Source organism: Periplaneta americana, chromosome 10, assembly GCF_040183065.1.
Source record: "Periplaneta americana isolate PAMFEO1 chromosome 10, P.americana_PAMFEO1_priV1, whole genome shotgun sequence".
NCBI classification, from domain to species: domain Eukaryota; kingdom Metazoa; phylum Arthropoda; class Insecta; order Blattodea; family Blattidae; genus Periplaneta; species Periplaneta americana.
The window spans coordinates 160,232,918-160,254,656 of NC_091126.1; the positions used below are offsets into that span (position 1 = coordinate 160,232,918).

Here is a 21,739-nt window from a genome sequence, read left to right on the forward strand (position 1 = left end):
ATCTCTCTTGGGTCTGGCATCCTGTTCCTTTCTCCCTCTTTCCTCATTTTCTCTCTTTACTTTTTCGTTTCAAAATACCATTATGCGCGGGGGCTAATTCTGTTGTCTTTTGTTCAGCAAAGTAAGGAAAATACAAGATGCAATGGTGCTTATTGAGAGTTGAAACAGTAACATTTCAAGTTTGGAAACGGACGTGTGTGAAATTGTGAGTGTGTTAAATTAAGAGGATTAAAACATTCCTCCGTAACACCATGACAGAAGACCGATTAAGTACATTGGCTATGTTGGCAGTGGAAAAAAAAAAAACTTCCTAACAAGATTAGAGACTTCAATGATAAAGTTATTGATAAGTTTGCACCTCTCAAAATAGGTGCATGGAGTTTCTCTACAAATAAATCCAGATCTTCAACATCATCTACAACAGCAGTGAAGATGAGTCCTATGAATTAATTTTACTCTACTCTTGTTTAATGGTTTTAATTTTGGTTTCATATGCGTAGATTTGGTGCATGCATATTAGAACTCGTTTGTCTCTGACGTGTGACTCAGCTATACGAGAATATATCAGTGTGTTCATTACTCATATTTTTTTGTGAACACCCATTCAAGAAAGGCACGAACCGCCAATGTTGGTTGTATTTGTTTGTTTGTGTTGTATGTGTGTTGAGATGTTTTTGTAGAGTATTATTTGTTCTGTATGCGATGTTGTAATTTAATTTCTTGAATGAGGTTGCAATCCTGTGTGTGTTTTTGTTTTCGTATGTTAGTGTGATGTATTTTTTGTTCAACACGTGAAAGACTTATAATACGTTTTCCAAAGTAAAAATATTAGCTTTTACCACATACGAATCCTAGCTCTAGTAAGGAGTACTGAACTCACCTAAAAAGCAGTATAGAGAACACAGCAGAAGAAACAATAGGATACAGAGAAAGAGTGAGAACGAAGAAACCTTGTATTTCAGTAGCACCTTTGTCTGAGAAATACAGCAACTCACCAAAGGCTCCCTCTCCCAATTCTTGCAGGAATCTCACATGGGACAGTTGGTATTCCCTCGCCCTGACAGCACTGCTTCCAGCCCGCTCGCCTTTGCTGCCAGTGCTGCCACTACCAGGGAGTAACGAATTCATTTCCATCAACTGGTTATTTCCTCCCGGGAACGGAGAGTTCTTATTACTCCCCTTGGACGGAGAAGACACACGTGAAGCCTTGAATGCTGACACCTGGAGGCAACAGGAAAAGTAATAATTACACATACAGAAAGTACAATCAATTCTACAGAGCGTTCGCCTATGGGTGGTGCCAGGAAAGTGGCCTGCCTGCGGTGTCGCTTGTGGGAAGCGTCTATCCGAAAGCTTCTGCTTTCTATAATACTCTGTAGGGTTTTAATTTTTAAAGTTTAGCAGCAGTAACGACTGATGTTTTTGAAACACTAACCAGCGAATAGGGATTATAAAGAAAGGACACTTCGCGTCGGTACCTTTGATGTAGCCGGACCAATTTCAATGACCTTCAAGCCAGCTAGAGCGTCAGATTCTGCTTTCTCCCTAGAGTTGGCGCTGACATCACACCAGCTAGCAGTCGACACAGCGGAAATATAATACATACAATTAATACATCTAGGTACATTATGTACTCAAATAAAATAAATTGGATCCATAAAATAATAAATCCTTCATTAACAGCAATGTCTAGACTCTAGAGTTCCTTTATAATGAGAGTTGAGACGTTGACCCCAACAACAATTAAAATATGTAATGATTTGATAGCGCTGAAAATGGAAAAACAAAACTCTTACGAGAAGTAAAACCATATACCTATATTATATTATTATACAAATATTAAACGAATTCGATACTTAATTTTATAATGTATTATATTATTTTATAATATAATGTATTATATCTGAAATATAAAATATTATTATTACAACTAGTTTGTCACTGAGAAATAAGGAAAAGCTGTTAACTTGAATTTATTTGAAGCAAAGCATTACCGGTACTGGATTATGCAATAAGGTAGGTGATGTTTGGATCCTGTGCCTTAACTCTATTCTCAATTAATTATCTTAGCGTATGCTCGATTACACTACCTCTAGCGCTTGAAAGTAGAACTAGCCGCTGGCGCACAGAGAAACAAAACACAGGAAAATTCGTTCAGTGTCCATTCTTTATAATCCCTATTCGCTGCACTAACTTCCTGTGAAATATGTCTTAGGGATTTATTAGGAGAGCGTATAAATGATGCACTGATTTCATCAATTTTTTCTTCCGTCAATACTCTTTGTTTTCACTTAGGAATTGTAGCATTTATCGACCCTGTTGTCCTTCATTTGTTAACAAGACGACTAACAGTTTCTCTACCCTGATTTGGAGCACCCGGATATTTCACTTCAAATTGCCTACACACCTCTCTACATGACTCTGTTTTCACATATGCATCATACATAAAAACTCTCTGTTCAAGCGTGAATTTTGCATTTTGCATTGTTAACAAATTTTACACACACGCTGAATATTTAAGCAACTGTGTCAAGAAACTGCACTGTACGTGTTAAATACTGCAACATCTGGCTCACAACTGATAACTTGTCGACCTTGATGTCCTTGATTGTCGAGCGTGTCTCAACAACTGCGCGCACAAAGAGGCGTATCAGTACATGCCGCTTTCCTGGCCTCACCCGTAGGCGAACGCTCTGTACATCAGCTAATGTAAGTCAAGCAGTGGCGGTTCCTCGGGGTAGGGAAGGGAGGAACGTCCTCTTCACATTTTTATTCTTTGGAAGTAAATACCAAATGAAAATTGTGCCTTGAAATTCGAGGAAGATTCAATAACTTTTAAGTTCACAGCTATCAGAAAACCTCGGTTGATCGAGTTTTAAACGACGCACTCCCATGTGCTGCGCGAAAACTGTGAGAAGGATGCGAGATTGTTTGTGAGGAGGAAAGTCAATCCTTTCTTCCTTTACAGCAGTTAACACACACAGACAACAGTGCACTAGCGGCCAGAGAAAGAAGCAGAGTTTTAAAGCAAGTAAATGAACGAATAGGGAGAAGATCCTCCTCTAACCTGTCAATATGCAGAGGCAAATGATAGACAGTGGCTCATGTCTGAAACCATGATTGTGTAATATCATCTTCAGTTACTTTTATTTCCGTGTAAACGCAATTAGATTGGAATGTTTGATTTGCATGACGTGAAGGTGATCCAAAGTACGAAAAAATGACAAAGAATATATAATGCATTATTTGATAGCTATAGTCCCATCGCTCTTATTTCCGGAAGCCAATCACGTTGCAGGTTGGCTACATTAAAACGTATGCGTCTTGTCATTCGCTATTGATGATGTAATGAATTTCCTAAGGCTCGATAAATACTTAATATAATCGCCCGCCATTTTGGCTCTTTCGTTGGCGTTCGCAGAAATCACACGAGGACGTTATTTGCCACTCAATTATTTGCTCAATTACAGTGTGTTTGATTTATTATCATAGGAGCTACGACATGATAATGTTTAACGGTGAAGCAAATAGATTCCTCATCTGGTAGCTCGGCAACGAACGAACAAAAATGTCAAACGATACTACCTACCTAGACTTTATAGAGCCTTCACTTCCTAAGACGTAAGCAAAGGGGAGGAGTTACACCGGAAATAACAGCGACACGATTATAACTACTTCTAATTTTATACTGTAATACAAGCCTCAATTATCATGTCTACAATATTTTTCTTTTTAGTTAAGATGTTACTCAAGATGAAACTACTTTAAACTTCTCACTTCCTTCCAGTATGAGAAACAGCATAGTTATACGTGTTCTATCTTGTAAAGAACACCCAAGGCTAATGTTTGACGAAAGTAGCCTATTCTGTCCTGAAACTTTACTGCAAAGAAAATAAAACTTAACTGAAACAGTTAGAAGGAAAGAGTCTTTAATTTCAACTTCATTGAAACAATGTGAGTTTAAGATGAATAATCATAAGCACATTTATATAATTACGAACAGTCTTAAAGAGAATTATTCAACATCTCTTACATGGTTCACATAGAAGTATGTAAGAGACAGAAGATGGTATTTCCAAACCACATCACCAAATGAGGAGCATCGTTTCAAATCGTATTATGTCCACTGGTGGACAAAATTGAGTTTGATACATTTTCGTATAGTTTCGGATACGGTCTTTCACGCTGTGAACTCTGATTGTATCAAATCATATTCACTAACAGTGTAAATGACTGCTTAAAAGTAGCGGTTGTTTCAAATCGTATTCAGTCCTTTATAGTGTCTGTTTCATATCGTATTACGTCCAATATTCATGTTATAAAATAGGTATGAATGCAATTAATTAATTACTTTCTTATGTTAGTTATACTGACAATATGGCGCACTTTTCTCGACAATGCTCCATATTCAAAGCGGACAATACAGTCTCATCCTTGCGAGCTGTGTGTGATGGAAGTTGTTTCCAGTATGGAACAAGAAGCTATTGTAGGGGACAGTTCAGGAGGGCGCAGAAAGCAGCAAAAGCAAGCAAAACATGCACATAAACTGAAATATGAGGTAAGGTACGTAAAAATTGATTTCAATGAAAATACAGGGATTGTGAGACACTCTACAAACATTTATCACACCCCGGCAATATTCTAATGAATGTAGAAATTCTATCATTTTAATTTAATGTAATTTAACACAATACTAAAACAACATTCAAATCTTCAAGTCTTTACCTCTTTCTTACACATCAGGGTATTTACTATTTCGTGGGGGAAGGGGAGTTGATGTCGGAGAAGGGAAATGAGCTGAAAACACCCTCGAATTTTTAAAATGTAAAATTACTGTTTCATTTCTTCTATGACCTATAGTAACTTATGGCGGAAAGGAATAGTTAAAAAAACAGTGGCTTATTTTAATTGTGTGAAGCTTTAGATTTCTATGCCAACATCATTGATGCATGTGGTAACTGGAAATGAGGATGATGATAGTATGGAAAATTGTGACTGCTTAGAAGGAGGAGGAGGATTCGGAAAAATGTGAAAAAGATTCAAACACCATGAATCCAGCTGGATGGATATTATGAACACCCTGTAGACCTACATCAAAATTGATTTAATGGGTATATTTCTTTTTTTGTATTAACAAAATAATGTTTTACTTAATAAAACAATATTAATGGTTTTTATGCAATCATTTATCTCATTAAAGACTTCATGACAGCAGAAAGAAGTTATGAACACTCTGTATATCAAAATGTTTAATGTGGAAATTGTAATTTTCTATTAACAGATGATGTTTTTCTTTAATAACAAGAATAATTATTGGTTATTTTATGTATTTCCCTAATTAAGAATTTTTAATTACAACATCTGTACAATTATTATGTCCAACACATTTTCCTTCAATTTGAAGAACAGAATTGAAAAGTGATTTCATTTTTTCAAGTTCCTTGAAGTACTCCTCAAGCATAATAACGTCACATTTTTCACTTTGTGAAAAGTTACCCAGATTAGGAGTAATCAGTTTTTTGTTCTTCCTGTAAAATTTTGTTTCTTGGACATAATATGATTTGAAACTATGCTCCTCAAATGCAAAACTGTCATAGTCTATGAGTACTGCACTTATAAAATTACAAGTTGTAGTATAACATATGAGAAAACATACAAGGCAAGCAGTCTAAAAATAAATCTTATGACTGCAGTTAGAGCCTTACCTTATTACCAGGTCCATTTAGCTGTCTGTTTATGCTGTTTGCACCAGCTGTTCTACGTCTTTTGTAGCAGCCCCAGTAAGATATCAAAAAGATGAGGAGAAATGCTAGTACTGCTGAAGACACCGTAATGTATAGCCAGAAGCTGTCCACTGCAAGCAATGACACTTTTATGTTGGACACTAGAATTGCAACATTTCACCTGAATAAATCTATTAGTGTTAAGCTTAACAACAGTTAAAAAATCCCCTTCGAAATTAGTTCTACAGCTTATTAGTAAAAGATGGTATCAAAACTTCACTGCTATTCAGATGACAAGGGATTTCTACTAAAGCTACTGAAACACAATACTTGCACGTACTGTCAAAGTTGTTTTTATTTCTCTCTCTTATTGTGTATCGCGCAAGTTCGCACAGATGCCAAGCAAAATAACATTGATGTGAAACGTGTTACAACAATAATTTCCTAAAAATACGCGTACTTTTGAAATAAGTTATGTTAAGTCCTGATACAGAGGTGCAAAACTTTCAAGTGGGTTTTCACCGTGTTAAGAATTATATGCACTAAAACCTCAAAAAATGCATGCAAATATGCACTTAAAATGACGAAATATGCACTTATACAGGATGGTTCACGAGGAAAGGTAAAAAATTTAGGATATCTTAGGCCATTTTGAATGAAAAAGTTCATATGAACATAGGTCCGTTTTCGAATGATGGCAGAGCTAGATGCATTTTTTTGGTAAAACGTCTCACCCCAATGTAAATCAGACGTTACCATATGCTGCTGACGTGAGAACGTGAGACAAGGTCACCGATCGCAATGAATGACGTAACATTGGTATCTGCATTGTGAGCAATGTAGATAAGAAAAACCAAATTGGCGGTGGGGCATTACAAATGTCCAATCGCCTGCCCTTGTATGATGTAATGACACAGAAGCAGCACATAACACAAATACCATAGCACTTAGTTCACAGCAGTTCAGTCAGCTACCTACAGTGCAATAGTTATACAGATACAGTTATCAGAAGTGTTAAGTTGTGTTTTTCAAGATGCCTTATAAATTTTCGACTACAGAATATGCCGATATTGTGAATGTTTATGGTTTGTGTGATGGAAGTTTCTTGCGTGCCATTGCTGAATATGAACGACGCTTCCCAAACAGGAGGGTACCATATCGAAGAGTATTTACGGTCTATGGGGTTGGCTGAAAGACTTAGTATAGCAAAGGAAGAGGGAAACGAGACAGGTGCTAATCGACCGTATTTTGGATGCGGCATAAAGAACAGCCACGTGCAACTCTCCCGAGCTATGAGCGCGATTCACGCCCGAGCGCAACAGTGCATTGAAGCAGGAGGTACCTTTGAAAATGTGCGAAAACATCAACCCCGCTGTCTAGAATATTAGGTATGTATGCATACATGAATATAAACTTTAAATTTGTCCGTTATCTGTCTCTAAATGCGAGTTAGTACAATGGAATCCGAGAAGTTTTTGTGAAATCAAAGAGCCATATCTCCATAATCGTTCAAAAACAGACCCATATTCATATGAACTTTTTGACTGAGAATGACTTCAGAATTCACATCCTAAATTTTTTACCTTTCCTCGTGAATCATCCTGTATGTATATGTACTGAATGCTGAACAGCTGGCAAACTTACCATAGTATAGAATTTCATGAAAAACAAAACACTAATCATATAATGGGACACATTCGAATTACTGGGCATAAAGAAAAACATAGTCACTTTAATTTCTTAGTTATTGTCTTACTGATTATTGCTAACTTATTTAAAACCAATTTGATACAGACTATTAATTTTCTTTCATAACTACATTAAACTTTACGACACAATAATCTTTTCCATGTTTTGAGGATCAAACTGGTTTCTTCTTTCCATAAGTACACTTGTCCACAGAAGACGTTCTTTCTACATCACATGAACTGAGGGAACAATGCTCATAATTTTAAAATGGTAGAAATAACATCCACATCACTATCCTATCCTTGAAGCACTTTGCTAATTTCTCTCATATTCTTCAGACCATCATTCTTTACTTTAGCTGATAATGTGTTTTCGACTAAATTTATTCAGAACTCCTTGATTTGACTTGCGGAATGCGTACAAACTACCGAAATTGGGCAGAAAACACTGTTTTTTAAGTTGCATAAGACAAAATGGCAGATCAAGCCATTATTATATCACAACGCCATCTATAGGCTTACAAAGAACATCAAAACAAACTCGCCAACTTCAGTTACCCAATGTAAACTCTACTGTACACGGAAGTCTATAAAAAATACATACCTTAAAGTCATAAGTACCAACTTATTTACTTACTGGCTTTTAAGGATCCCGGAGGTTCATTGCCGCCCTCACATAAGCCCGCCATCGGTCCCTATCCTGAGCAAGATTAATCCAGTCTCTATCATCATATCCCACCTCCCTCAAATCCATTTTAATATTATCTTCCCATCTACGTCTCGGCCTCCCTAAAGGTCTTTCTTGCTCCGGCCACGCAACTAACACTCTATATGCATTTCTGGATTCGCCCATATGTGCTACATGCCCTGCCCATCTCAAACGTCTGGATTTAATGTTCCTAATTATGTCAGGTGAAGAAAACAATGCATGCAGTTCTGTGTTGTGTAACTTTCTCCATTCTCCTGTAACTTCATCTCTCTTAATCCCAAATATTTTCCTAAGCACCTTATTCTCAAACACCCTTAACCTATGTTACTCTCTCAAAGTGAGAGTCCAATTTTCACAACCATAAAGAACAACCGGTAATATAACTGTTTTATAAATTCTAACTTTAAGATTTTTTGACAGCAGACTGGATGATAAAAGCTTCTCAACTGAATAATAAGAGACATTTCCCATATTTATTCTGTGTTTAATTTTCTCCCGAGTGTCATTTATATTTGTTACTGTTGCGCCCATGTATTTGAATTTTTCCACCTCTTCAAAGGATAAATTTCCAATTTTTATATTTCCATTTCGTACAATATTCTCGTCATGAGACATAATCATATACTTTGTCATTTCGGGATTTACTTCATAACCTATCTCTATCTAACTAGGTAAAATGAAAATTACTGCTTTCTGCTCAATTTTTAGTTTGTACGTATTTCCCAATTCAAATCAAGAAGTTCTGAATAAATTTTGTCAAGAAAACGCATGGTCAGCTGAAGTAAATAATTATTACTTCCTGTATTATCAAAGCTTAGAAAACAGTTTTCATTAAAAATAAATAAAAAATATGTAGGAATATACACTAACGTCCAAAATACGCACATACATGCACAAAAAACCACGTGTCAATCATATTGATTAAACATGATATATTGTAATTACTAAGTAAAACAATGTGTCAATCATCTTAATTAAACATGAAATATGTAATTAATAAGTTTCATTAAACCTCTGAGGTTCTCGCTGATATGTAAATCTAATATCAGTCAGTACATCTCACTTGATATGTTTCAGAGGAAGAACAATACTGTTTGTACACGTCTAAAGTCTGAGTAGTGTAATATGTAACTAGCCAGCAATGTATGCAATGGAGGGAGAAAGGAACTGGCCACCTCACTAGGTAAGCTAAAAGTGTGTGGTTTGAACGTGCATGTTAGAATTTTGCTGTTAATTTGTCTTATCAGGTAACTCATATGACGTAAGAATATTACACTGTAATGCTCTCTGACATTTAAAAGTAGAAAAGTGAAAATTCTCTAGTGATACCTCGGTATCATAAATGTTGTCAGACATATTGTATTGTATACAGAATGTTCGCAACTTAATGCCCGACAATGCAGGAGCGTATTCCTTGATTCATTCTACAGCGATATCATCTAACATGTCCTAATCAACAGTCTGATAATTTCCGAGTTACAAGAACTTATAAGTCAGAACTTTGGACAATATTTTTGTAAGTATTAAATGTGTCATTAAAGAAATAAAAGCAGAAGACATTGAGAAGTAATCTGTTCTTTTATTACACGTACAAACCCTACACAGATCTACTTACTTGGACGTGAAAACATCATTACAAAATTAACCAACATAGTCAGGTCTTCATAAGGTTCCATCAATTTGTTGCATTACAAGAGACAAAAAAAAAAAAAAGTAAATAAATACAAAATTGCATTATACTGTACCAAACTAACAGGGGAATCTGTGCACTGTTATTGCAGGTGGGGCTCGAAATGCGTTCCTTGAGCATTCCTACACCAGACAGTTCTACGTAATAGTGAATGCGTAGCGTTCGCAATAGTGGTGGGATGATGTCTGATGTGGTCTGCAGCACCATTGATGCTGATTAGTTGTGGATTGGCTATCGGCCAGTTACAGAAGTTCAGACGACGAGGAGAATCTCCGGGTTCTAGGTTCTGCACAAAAATTATCATGATATCTCGTAGTATGTGCCGAACTGTGGAATTACTAACTCCAAGGCGTGCAGCAATTCGTCGTGTACTTATCCGTGGAGTTTCATTTATGATGTCAATCACTGCAGGCCTTAGGTCTTCAATTCGGTCTGGCCGCACTTCTTCGTGTTGTACATGTAGGCTTGGGACATTTCCACGTTCAGCTAAATGGCTATATGTACGTGTAAATACGCCTGGATCTGGGTGTCTACGATCTGGAAACCGTATCCGATATTCTCGCAGCATTATCATCGCACAATCCATAAATGAACACAATATCAGCGTATTCTTGATGAGACTATATGAACGGCATTTTCACGATCACCGGGCACTGACAGCCCCGCACGACAAACTGCACTGCGAGCTGTTTACATGCGCACTACTGTCTCTAGTGGATGTTTTGCGATCGCTGCCTCACATAGTCTGATGTTCATAGTGCTTGGCACTGCAAGAAGAGCCGGATATTTGCAAGCCATTAACTTCTTGATGCTTCAATTTAGTATAGGGGTATGCTAGGTTATATCACTGTAGAATGAGTCAAGGAATATGCTCCTGCATTGTCGGGCATTAAGTTGCGAACACCCTGTATTGGACATACGTAATAAGAATTATAGTTGTAACTAAACATACCACATTTTGGAACATCGCATTCCTCTCTCTGATAATACTCTGTGAAGCACCATGGTTTGGCCTCCATCTCTCCTGGATTGCGACAGAAGCTATGCCCCCCTGCCAGTTCTGGATGGTCCGAGGTCTTCACAAAGATCTGGTGGCTCCACGGCTGGCACTTGTGACGTGACACTGTTACCTGTGCTGTCCCTCGATATGATTCCCCACGTCCCGTGTAACACATCTCATCTATAAGGCAACACAATATTTCGAATTTGTGAAGATTCGTTATGCCTAATATTTACTACCTGAAACTTAAATTGTAATAACTTATTTAGCAAACTTTTTTACAACTACTTTATATTTAAATTGGCTGCCACAACAGTCCACTACCTACAGCTTTTGACTTAAGTCTATGAATCTGTGAAATTTCTAACTTCTAAATTTTTGCACCAAATAATCTGAAACTTTTACCACATATTTGTTGCAATGTGGACATGCAAGGCACAAATTTTCCCTTTGATATTCCAATTAGTTGTTTTTTTTTTAATACCGAATTTTAATTGCTTCAATTTTCAAAGTTTACATAATTTTTCTTTAAGTTTATATTTAATTTATTCCTGGTAGATGTATGTAAAATATGACACATGCTTGTCATATTTTTCCAAATACTTTCTGAGAAAAATAAATTATTCTTTTAGTCGTTAATTTTTCAATTTTTTTAAAACTTATCACATACTCAACACATGGTGATTTCAATACTTTCAATGGCACAAGAAAAAACATGTGTCACTTTACTTCACATATTTTTGTGGACTTCTGTGCAAAATTTCTCTGAGATTGGAGAAAAACTGCATTTTGAATATTACAAAATGTTGAAAATTGGAAAATCGAGAAAACGAGTATCAAAGTACAGCATGTATATGGTATATACCATCGATAGCCTTCCTTCCTATACAGATCTACCACATACATTCTTCTCCTACATAATAGAGTGAAATATGAACCGACTGAAAAGTCAAATTAGTTAGAATGAAGAACAAAGTCTGTTAGAATGACAGCTGAGTGTCAGTTTCAAGGGCTGCAGCTCCACACATGCTCTGGTCCCTTTAAATTCGTCCTGAGGGGCTTTATATTAGCATATGGTCAAAATAAGCACAGATTTAGAAAACTGAAACATTATTTTATTTTTTACAGTTAAAAACAAAATTTCCATTTTCTGGTGAAGTGTATGATCCAGCCATCCCCACCTCCTCTTTGCCAAATTTCCAGTACTATTCTTCTTTGGTTTTTAAACACAGACTTCCATTTGTAATCTGGACTGGCTAGAATATCCTGAGTATGTTACACAAACATATATTAACAAAGACTTGTAGCTGATTTTTAATAGATTTTATGCTCGACCATGCCGAAATGTAGTAATTATACACCTGGTAGCAGCCCTTTAATGGACCTCATTAAAGTACACCTATTCATTAAAGTTCAGGTGTTCCACCAATCAGAAAATACCACTGTAGCAATATGAAAGCGCAAGTATCGATTATTCCCGGATATGCAATCGAAAGACAAATAGCGAAACGTCACAGAGGCTGGTAATCCAATACTGTCACAGAAGGTTATGTTGAAGAATCGATCCAAAATAAAATTGAAATCTCAAATACAATATTAAACTCAGTCGAAAAAAACAACACACAAATTAACATAAATTCACCGTCATCTTTTTTTTTTTTAGTAGGTTATTTTACGACGCTTTATCAACATCTCAGATTATTTAGCGTCTGAATGAGATGAAGGTGATAATGTCGGTGAAATGAGTCCGGGGTCCAGCACCGAAAGTTACCCAGCAATCGTCATCTTCCAGCCTTTCACAAAGCACATTCCCGCAAATTCATTTCACCAATTGCACAATAAATCACCTATATTTGAAATAAAGTCAGTTGTTACTATAATAATTAGCGTTAATTGTAAATAATATTCAAATAAATTCAATTTGTCATCTCGTTTTTCAATGTATAATTCAATTTCAAGGTTATATCAAGATTAATGTTTATTTTACTCCCTAGTTTATATCAAGGTCAATGTCGACATTTGTTTCTCGGAAAAAATCAATACTTTCGCGTCTGCGCACATCTCACAATTTACGAGGTATTGCACAAGGTCAGTTCTGCTCCTCAGTCAGATAAGAATAACATGAATACTTATGAATAATTTCAAGTTAGAAGTATGGTCGAGCATAAAATGTCGTATGAAACTTGCCTTACTTACTGGCTTTTAAGGAGGTTCATTGCCACCCTCACATAAGCCCACCATTGGTCCCTATCCTGAGCAAGATTAATCCAGTCTCTATCATCATATCTCACCTCCCTCAAATCCATTTTAATATTATTTTCCCATCTACGTCTCGGCCTCCCTAAAGGTCTTTTTCCCTCCAGCCTCCCAACTAACACTCTATATGCATTTCTGGATTCGCCCATACGTGCTACATGCCCTGCCCATCTCAAACGTCTCGATTTAATGTTCCTAATTATGTCAGGTGAAGAATACAATGCGTGCAGTTCTGTGTTGTGTAACTTTCTCCATTCTTCTGTAACTTCATCCCTCATAGCCCCAAATATTTTCCTAAGCACCTTATTCTCAAACACCCTTAACCTATGTTCCTCTCTCAAAGTGAGAGTCCAAGTTTCACAACCATAAAGAACAACCGGTAATATAACTATTTTATAAATTCTAACTTTAAGATTTTTTGACAGCAGACTGGATGATAAAAGTTTCTCAACCGAATAATAACAGGCATTTCCCATATTTATTCTGTGTTTAATTTCTTCCCGAGTATCATTTATATTTGTTACTGTTGCACCCAGATATTTGAATTTCTCCACCTCTTCAAAAGATAAATTTCCAATTTTTATATTTCCATTTCGTACAATATTCTCGTCACGAGACATAATCATATACTTTGTCTTTTCAGGATTTACTTCCAAACCTATCTCTTTACTTGCTTCCAGTAAAATTTCCGTGTTTTCCCTAATCGTTTGTGTATTTTCTCCTAACATATTCACGTCATCCGCATAGACAAGCAGCTGATGTAACCCTTTCAATTCCAAACCCTCTCTGTTATCTTGGACTTTCCTAATGGCATACTCTAGAGCAAAGTTAAAAAGTAAAGGTGATAGTGCATCTCCTTGCTTCAGCCCACAGTGAATTGGAAACGCATCTGACAGAAACTGACCTGTACGAACTCCGCTGTACGTTTCACTGAGACACATTTTAATTAATCGAACTAGTTTCTTGGGAATACCAAATTCAATAATATCATACAAAACTTCTCTCTTAACCGAGTCATGTGCCTTTTTGAAATCTATGAATAACTGATGCACTGTACCCTTATACTCCCATTTTTCTCCATTATCTGTTGAATACAAAATATCTGGTCAATAGTTGATCTATTACGCCCAAAACCACATTGATGATCCCCGATAATTTCATCTACATATGGAGTTAACCTTCTCAAAAGAATATTACTTACTTACTTACTGGCTTTTAAGGAACCCGAAGGTTCATTGCCGCCCTCACATAATCCCGCCATTGGTCCCTATCCTGAGCAAAATTAATCCACTCTCTATCATCATATCCGACTTCCCTTAAATCTATTCTCAAAAGAATATTGGACAAAATTTATGAAACTTGCCTATAATGGTAATTAAGACGCTCGTATGAAAATTATGAAACTCACTTGCGCTCATTTCATAAACATACTCGCGTCTTAATTACTACCATTATAGGCTCGTTGCATAATGTACTATTGTTACTCTCCATGTTTCACAGCCATAAAGTAACACTGGCTTAACATTCGTGTTAAAGAAACTTAATCTTGTATTAATGGTATATATTGTACTCTTCAAAATTGGTTTCAGCAGTCGAAAAGCGTACCTCGCATCCTTCATTCTCTCTCTCACGTCACTGTTTGAAACGCCTTGTAAACTCCTTCCCACATTCAATTATTCCGTTATTTAGGGTTAATATTTCATTTTGCGTAGATACTATATGCATCTCCTTGGACTTGTTACAATTTGAGAGTCCCACTTTCTGAACTTCATATTTCAGGCATTGTAATTATGTCTTTAAAGGTGTGGGCAAGTAGAATTATTTATCAATAAGGGTGTTAAAATTTCTGCCAAGTTACTTGTCAGTAAAATTTATTTCGAAAATTAAGCATCTGAGAGGTGTCCTTTATTGGGAGGGAGGCTTCCCAATCTAACAGTAAATTTATAATATGCATTATGTATTCCTCCACGCTTTAAATGAAATGTATTACTGTAGTTTAATTCTAAATATAGTATACTACAGTAAATTCTTTGCAACTTTGAACTACAGTAGATAAGACCGAAAAAGGAAAAATACAGTAAGTTACTGTGCCTTGCAATTTTATTCTAGGTCTACAGTTATGCAATACTGTAATTTACAGTTTTCAACTTAACCTTTACGTTTGGGTCAGGTTCCATGTCTCTCGAAACAGAACAATTGATTGAGGTATAGAGAATAATCCTACTAACCCTATCATATGTCGAATAAAATTTCACGATCGCAGAAACCTTGGACCCATCAGACAGGCCAAATTTTATGACTCTGTTTATCCACCCGCTTCCAGCTAACAAGGGGTAGCCGGCTGGGCTAGTGGTAGCCTACGAGTCCCTTATTGTCTCCTTTCATGTTAAGGAATTTCTGTACAGTTCTCGAAACTAAATTTTCCATTTTTGTAATACATTAGGTCTTGAAAACCAAGTTCTGTCCGCAGTCAGGAGGTACAGCAAGCTTTAGGACTGTGAAACAGCTGTCCTTGTCCGTGTATGAGAGTGTCCGTAAACGAGAGTTCAATTTATCATTATTTCTATATTATTTCAGTTGGGAGATAAAAATTTGTCCGTATTTGAGGAGGTCCGTATCTTTGGAGTGTCTGTAAGGAGAGGTTTCACTGTAATTTGTATTTTTGAGAACATAATCATCAGTGGGACTGAAACCGGATGGTCTATGGCGAGTCCTCGACATCAACCCCTTTGAATTGATTACCCCCCCCCTTGATTTGATTACCTGGTTGGGTTTTTCCGAGGTTTTCCCCAACAAAAAGGCAAATGCCGGGTAATATTTTAGCGAATCCTCGGACTTCACCTCATCTCACTACATCTCGCCAAAATATTGTAAAAAATTGTACAAAATTGTAGAAAATTACTAAATTATAAAACTGTAAAAATTTGTAAAAATTGTAATTGTAATATTGTAAAATTTTGACTCGTTCCACATCTTAAAGCTTCATTGCTCATGTAAGATCTATGAAATAAAATAAATGAATGAATGAATGAATGAATGAATTTCTCTGTTCACTTTTTGATCAGTGGACCAGAACTAAACCTGCTGTAGAAAAGCATTCTAATGCTTAATGTGTAAATGTTACAATAAGAAATTTGAAATTTTCATCTGGATTCGTAAAGTAATTCTAGAGAAATTCTCGAATAAATAATACATTTTCAAAACATTCAATCCCCCTATTTTAAAACACTACACACATTGCAGCATCACATACCAGGTTCAATGTTGTCCGGCATTGGAATTCCAAGTTTGAGACAGTTTTCACTGTCTGGAGAACCTACTGCAGGTAGGTCACCACATTCAGGAAGTGCCAACTGTTGACCTATCAAGGGATGCCTCTTAGCAATTGCATATTCCGTGCGACAGATTTCATTCTCTAAAATCTCACAATCATCCCGACATATCCTACGTGGTTCTCTAGATGCTACTTTACTCCACAGATCGATCGAACCAGTTGTGTCGATGTCTTCATCACGACAGAGTGGGAAGGTGGAGTAACACAAGGATGGTGCTGCAAAGGACTCGCATCTCGGAGTCAGATCCCTGCAACATTACAAGATGCAAACAAGGCATTCACAACACATTTTGAGTAAGAGTACAAGGACTGCATAAAAACTTCCCAATTCGTAAAAACACATCAATCACACAGGACTATGAGTTAGTCCAGTGTATCTACTAATATCAACAGATCCAATTTCATTCCTGCCAGGCCAAAGGAGTCAGAATTCTCAAAAGAGAGGTGAAATAAATACAACAAATCAGTAATGATTAGTAGAGGCATGATTTTATAGTGAACCACAAAAATGCAAAATGTGTTAATATGCATAGTAAAAGGTTAAATTTAGTATGTAAATGATTCCTGACCATTAATGAGTACTTTTATGGTCGCAATGAAACACGAAATCCTGATTTATTCAATAAACACATAACGCGCACATCCGCTTCATTTGTAATGTTCGATACTATGATCATATCTCACCTTCTTTCGAGAAGTTATCATGGCTTAGGTTACATGAGAGGAGAAATCTGCACTCACTTTCTCTCTTATATCGAATTCTGCACACTTCATCCCCCTATTATTTATTCGCTCGTTTTCATACTCTCTCTCGCTATCATAATATTAATACTCGATCACAATGTGATAACAAGCTAGAAATTCCACTTCACACATCATCTCTGTATTCCTCATCTTTGACTGTTGCTACCTGTCGTCACTGGAACTCTCTGCCGCCTGAAGTCAAGGGCTGCCGAACATTGAAATCTTTCAAATCCAAGTTAGAATATTATCTTATGACGAGTTGCCAAACTAACTTACTATTATGACAAGTGTTGTATTGCACGTTTCCACGTATTCACATTTTTTTTTTATGTTCTAGTGATATTTAACTTATTTTATATTTTTGTTTTCATATTTTCCGATAACGGTATATCTATAATGTGATAAGTTGAGCTATATATAATCATAATTTTCCTTACTGTGTGTACTTAAAAATATTGTATTCATTGTATGCTTTGTACTGCACTATTTTATTACTACTATTAGTATTATTATTACTATTAGGCCTATTATTATTATTATTATTATTATTATTATTATTATTATCAATAATTGTCTTTTTTTTATACTTTGTATGCCTCATTTATTTCGACCTGCTGTTCACATTTTATTATACTTTTCTCTTTATTTCTGTATGTTATATATTATGTCTGATTTCTGACTTGTTGTTTACATTTTATTATTATTATCTTATTCAGTTTTGTGTGTAAAATTGTAGTGTACTTTGTAAATTTGTAGTGTTTTTGTAGCGCAGTTTTTACTCCTGGTCGAGTGTTAGAGAAGGACATATGGCCTTAACTCTGCTAGGTTAAATAAATCATTATTATTATTATTATTATTATTATTATTATTAAATATAGTTTTATCACGAAATATGATATATTTGGGAATTCAGGCGAATTTCAATGTTTTATAGGTATGTTCTGCAAGTACACTGCATTTCAACTACAGAGATGATCACTTTGAGGGTTCACCTTATGCTCTTGTAAGCTCCCAGACATCCTGGTTTAGCTGGAACAGTCCCAAATTTATAACATTTCTCCCCCTGTCACGAAAAATTGTCCAGTTTTTCTACGAAATATAAGATAATATCGTTTATTCTTTCTTGTTCACATTAACACCTGTTTAAAACTTGAAACTATATTAGTTGAACAGTTAAAAGTGTTATAATTTAAACAGGTTATGTACCTATGACAGAAGGGACCCGTTTCGATACCGATGTGGTGTCATCTTCAGTGTCCTTCGAAGTACTACTTTTCCAGCTGATCTTGATTTCTGGCATTTGCGTTCGTCAGTTGTAGGGGTGGAGATGTGTTGCTCTTTTGGTGGGGGTGGTTGTTTGTGAAACAACAACACTGATCAAATGGAATGTGCAACCTATACTTATTATGTTAGCATATCCATCCTCTCCTAATTTGTTTTTTATATTCTGAGAGGTCATGTGCATCACAGCATTTCCTAAAAGAAACTACCCAGCCATCAATGGCGTTCTCTCTTCATATCTAGGCAATTCCAACAACAATGACATATTAATTAATAAATCAACAATATATTGTTACTAGTGGCTTGTGCAGCAAATGCTGCTGCAAACTAAGTTCGTTAGACGTTCAAATAAAAATTTTTCAGGTTTATTTTCAATGAAGAATACTTGACATTTTGATAGTTATTTGCTTCCATAATAATGAAACATACTCCCTCTGAATAGTTTTTTAGGCGAAATACTTTTTCTTGAACCTATCCACCTTCAGTTTTTGAGTTTCAAAGTGGAAACGCAAGTACCAATGTCAGGACGATAGCAATAACTATTTCAGGTCATTGTGGATTGTAGGCGAAAGTTAAAAAAAATGTCAGGTTTGCTAAGTTTTCGAACAATAGCATTTTGGTATAGCTGCTGCATATAGAACTTGAAATGTAGAGCGTAAAATCATTTTATCCTACTAAGAGATCATGCTGAAATGATCTGGAGGCTACAAAATTTTCTAGGCCTCTTATTTTATTAGTAAGTAATACCTTTTGGTCTTTCCTTAGGAACTGTATTTTTTGCACTCTCTAGAGCCAATACTGAAGACAATGACACATATCAATATCTACACTACACCGCCATTAAGTATATGAAAAAGACCCAACCCCACTTGATTAAGAACTATAAAAATATTTGATTTTTAAAAACAATATTATTATCTAACGAAAGTTTTGTAGTTATATATAGCTGCCACTCAGTAAATTATAGAAATGAAGATCTAAATTAAGATATGCTCTACATTTACTTACATAACCTCAAAACGTTTCCCTTTCATGTCATCAATATAGCATTAATATTATGTATAATTAATGAAAAATAGACGCATCATGACATTAACTACAATAATATGTAATTTCTAAAATGGTAATAATGTCATCAAACCACCTCAAGTTTCGTAGATTTGAATATCCAATATACAGCTGTACTCACAGAATCAGACCTGTAAATTATTTTTAGTAAGTCTTGAAGTTTATAATAACAAATTGAATTTGAGCTCTAAATATGTCGGCAATCCTGCAGATCATGGCCTTCGTGTAATAGCCTATTGTTTATTGTAGTGTGTGTTTTGTTTTGTTCTGAAATTCAATCAAAATGTTATGTTTTATTTAATGACGCTCGCAACTGCAGAGGTTATATCAGCGTCGCCGGATGTGCCGGAATTTTGTCCCGCTGGAGTTCTTTTACATGCCAGTAAATCTACTGACATGAGCCTGTCGCATTTAAGCACACTTAAATGCCATCGACCTGGCCCGGGATCGAACCCGCAACCTTGGGCATAGAAGGCCAGCGCTATACCAACTTGCCAACCAGGTCGACGAAATTCAATCAAGTCGGCCATGATTCAATAAAATTATTTCTCAAAACTGACAACAGATGGATTTTGGAAAATAGGAAAATTATGTAGGAAAATTGACATTTCACTGAAAACTACTATTTTTCCGAAAAACTTTGAATGCCAGGCATGAAAATGAGGGGTCACTCATTAAAATCCGTTCAGCCGTTTTCCCGTAATTTCCATTACCAGTTCAAATTATATATATAGATGTTTATTTATTACAATCATTTATATCTTTATACAGGGGGGCAGTGTTAAAAACAGTTACTGAAGATTTGTGATTTTGGTATCATATGGACTTGGAAAAAAATCACGTGAAACTTCTTCAATGTGTAAATGAAATATTAAAATTAATCTGTGGTATTAATTTTCAAATAAATTCAATTAAAATATTTGTTACAGATTAAAATTTCAAACAATTCATTGGCGTCATATTTTGTGAATTGTTTCGAGTATCAATTGCATTGTTTTCTCTAAACTAAGCCTTATGGAATTAGGAAGCAATTATGACGTAGTGAATGAGAAGGCTCTGCCTTCTTGAATTTAAATCTGAAGTGTCTGAAGATTAAATGAAAAGAAATATCAAATTCCAAACATCTTTACAATCCCAACCATGCTCACATAATCACGAACAGCATAAACATTTCATGCAATGATATAGATTTCATGAATTCACTGTCACTTTTTTCTTCACTTACTTTCAGAACTGTTTTGCCAGCAGAGAGTTTCAATGCTACAAATGCTTTCTCTACATCCCTTTCTATTCTTCCAATTATGTTAATATCTATATATGCCAGTACTGCATGGATTTATAGAATATGGTGCATCTCGTCTGGATGCTAGCATCTCTTAACAATCTTTTCAAATGCTACATTAAACAACAGACAAGAAAGTGTTTACCCTTGAAATCCATTTTGATCTCAAATTGTTTTTTGTTATGGTAATAAATAAAATACTTTACTCAATGTGAATCATTCCTGGATGTACTGATTTGTAGATACTGAAGGAGAAAATCTGTCCAACAGTTAGGAGAAATTGCTGTACACAAACAGAAAGACAGCATGCCCAAAGTAATTTCTTAGTATCAAAGGATACTGAAGATATACTGGGTGTTCATTTCAAAGTGTGTCATGACGTCACTGTTGTTGGGTCACCGATTTGAAGCGAGTTTCAGTTTATATGTTAGAGAAGTTGCCTATTATTTAAGGCGTTCTTCAATCTGAACTTGAGAACGTGTACGGTATAACTTGAACGTCGTAGCAACAGATGGCGGTCTGTACGGTCTGTGTGCTACCATAACCTCTTTCGAACTGTGTTTTGCGCCGGCAAGTCGTACGCAAGGTATTTGTTATCATCGGTTGCGTACGGTAACATTCCACAACACAAATCAAATGCTCCGTGTCCATGTTGACCGTCGAAGTTAATGTCAACAAATACGTAAGTAATCGTCTTAACCCTCTCCCCATATCCCGACAGTACGTATTTCCAAACAGTTCACATTCCTGCCACTACCGGCGTTACCGTACGTATCGGCACGTACTCTTCAGAATGAACGCCGTACTTGCTAGCCAACTTCTCTGCCTCTTAGATTATACACCTGAGCTGCGGAAGTGTAGGAAGATTGAATTCTCTAGGCTCATCAGTTAGCCACATGATGGCATACAGCGAGCCAAGACACATTTTGAACTGAACACCCAGTATATTTCTGCGAAAATCTCT

At 35.9% G+C, this 21,739-nt stretch overlaps 1 protein-coding gene across 3 annotated transcripts in view; it reads right to left on the reverse strand.

Moving 5' to 3' along the window:
- The window catches only part of LOC138708116 (tyrosine-protein kinase transmembrane receptor Ror-like), an 811,918-nt gene that overhangs the window by 61,189 nt on the left and 728,990 nt on the right, over positions 1-21,739 (reverse strand). For all 3 annotated transcript variants that reach the window (XM_069838318.1, XM_069838319.1, XM_069838320.1), the window contains 4 exons: positions 16,320-16,648; positions 10,763-10,990; positions 5,706-5,854; positions 996-1,221 (listed from right to left, as the gene is read on the reverse strand). In XM_069838318.1, coding sequence (XP_069694419.1) covers positions 996-1,221; positions 5,706-5,854; positions 10,763-10,990; positions 16,320-16,648 — 932 coding nt within the window. The remainder of the gene's footprint in view (positions 1-995; positions 1,222-5,705; positions 5,855-10,762; positions 10,991-16,319; positions 16,649-21,739) is intronic.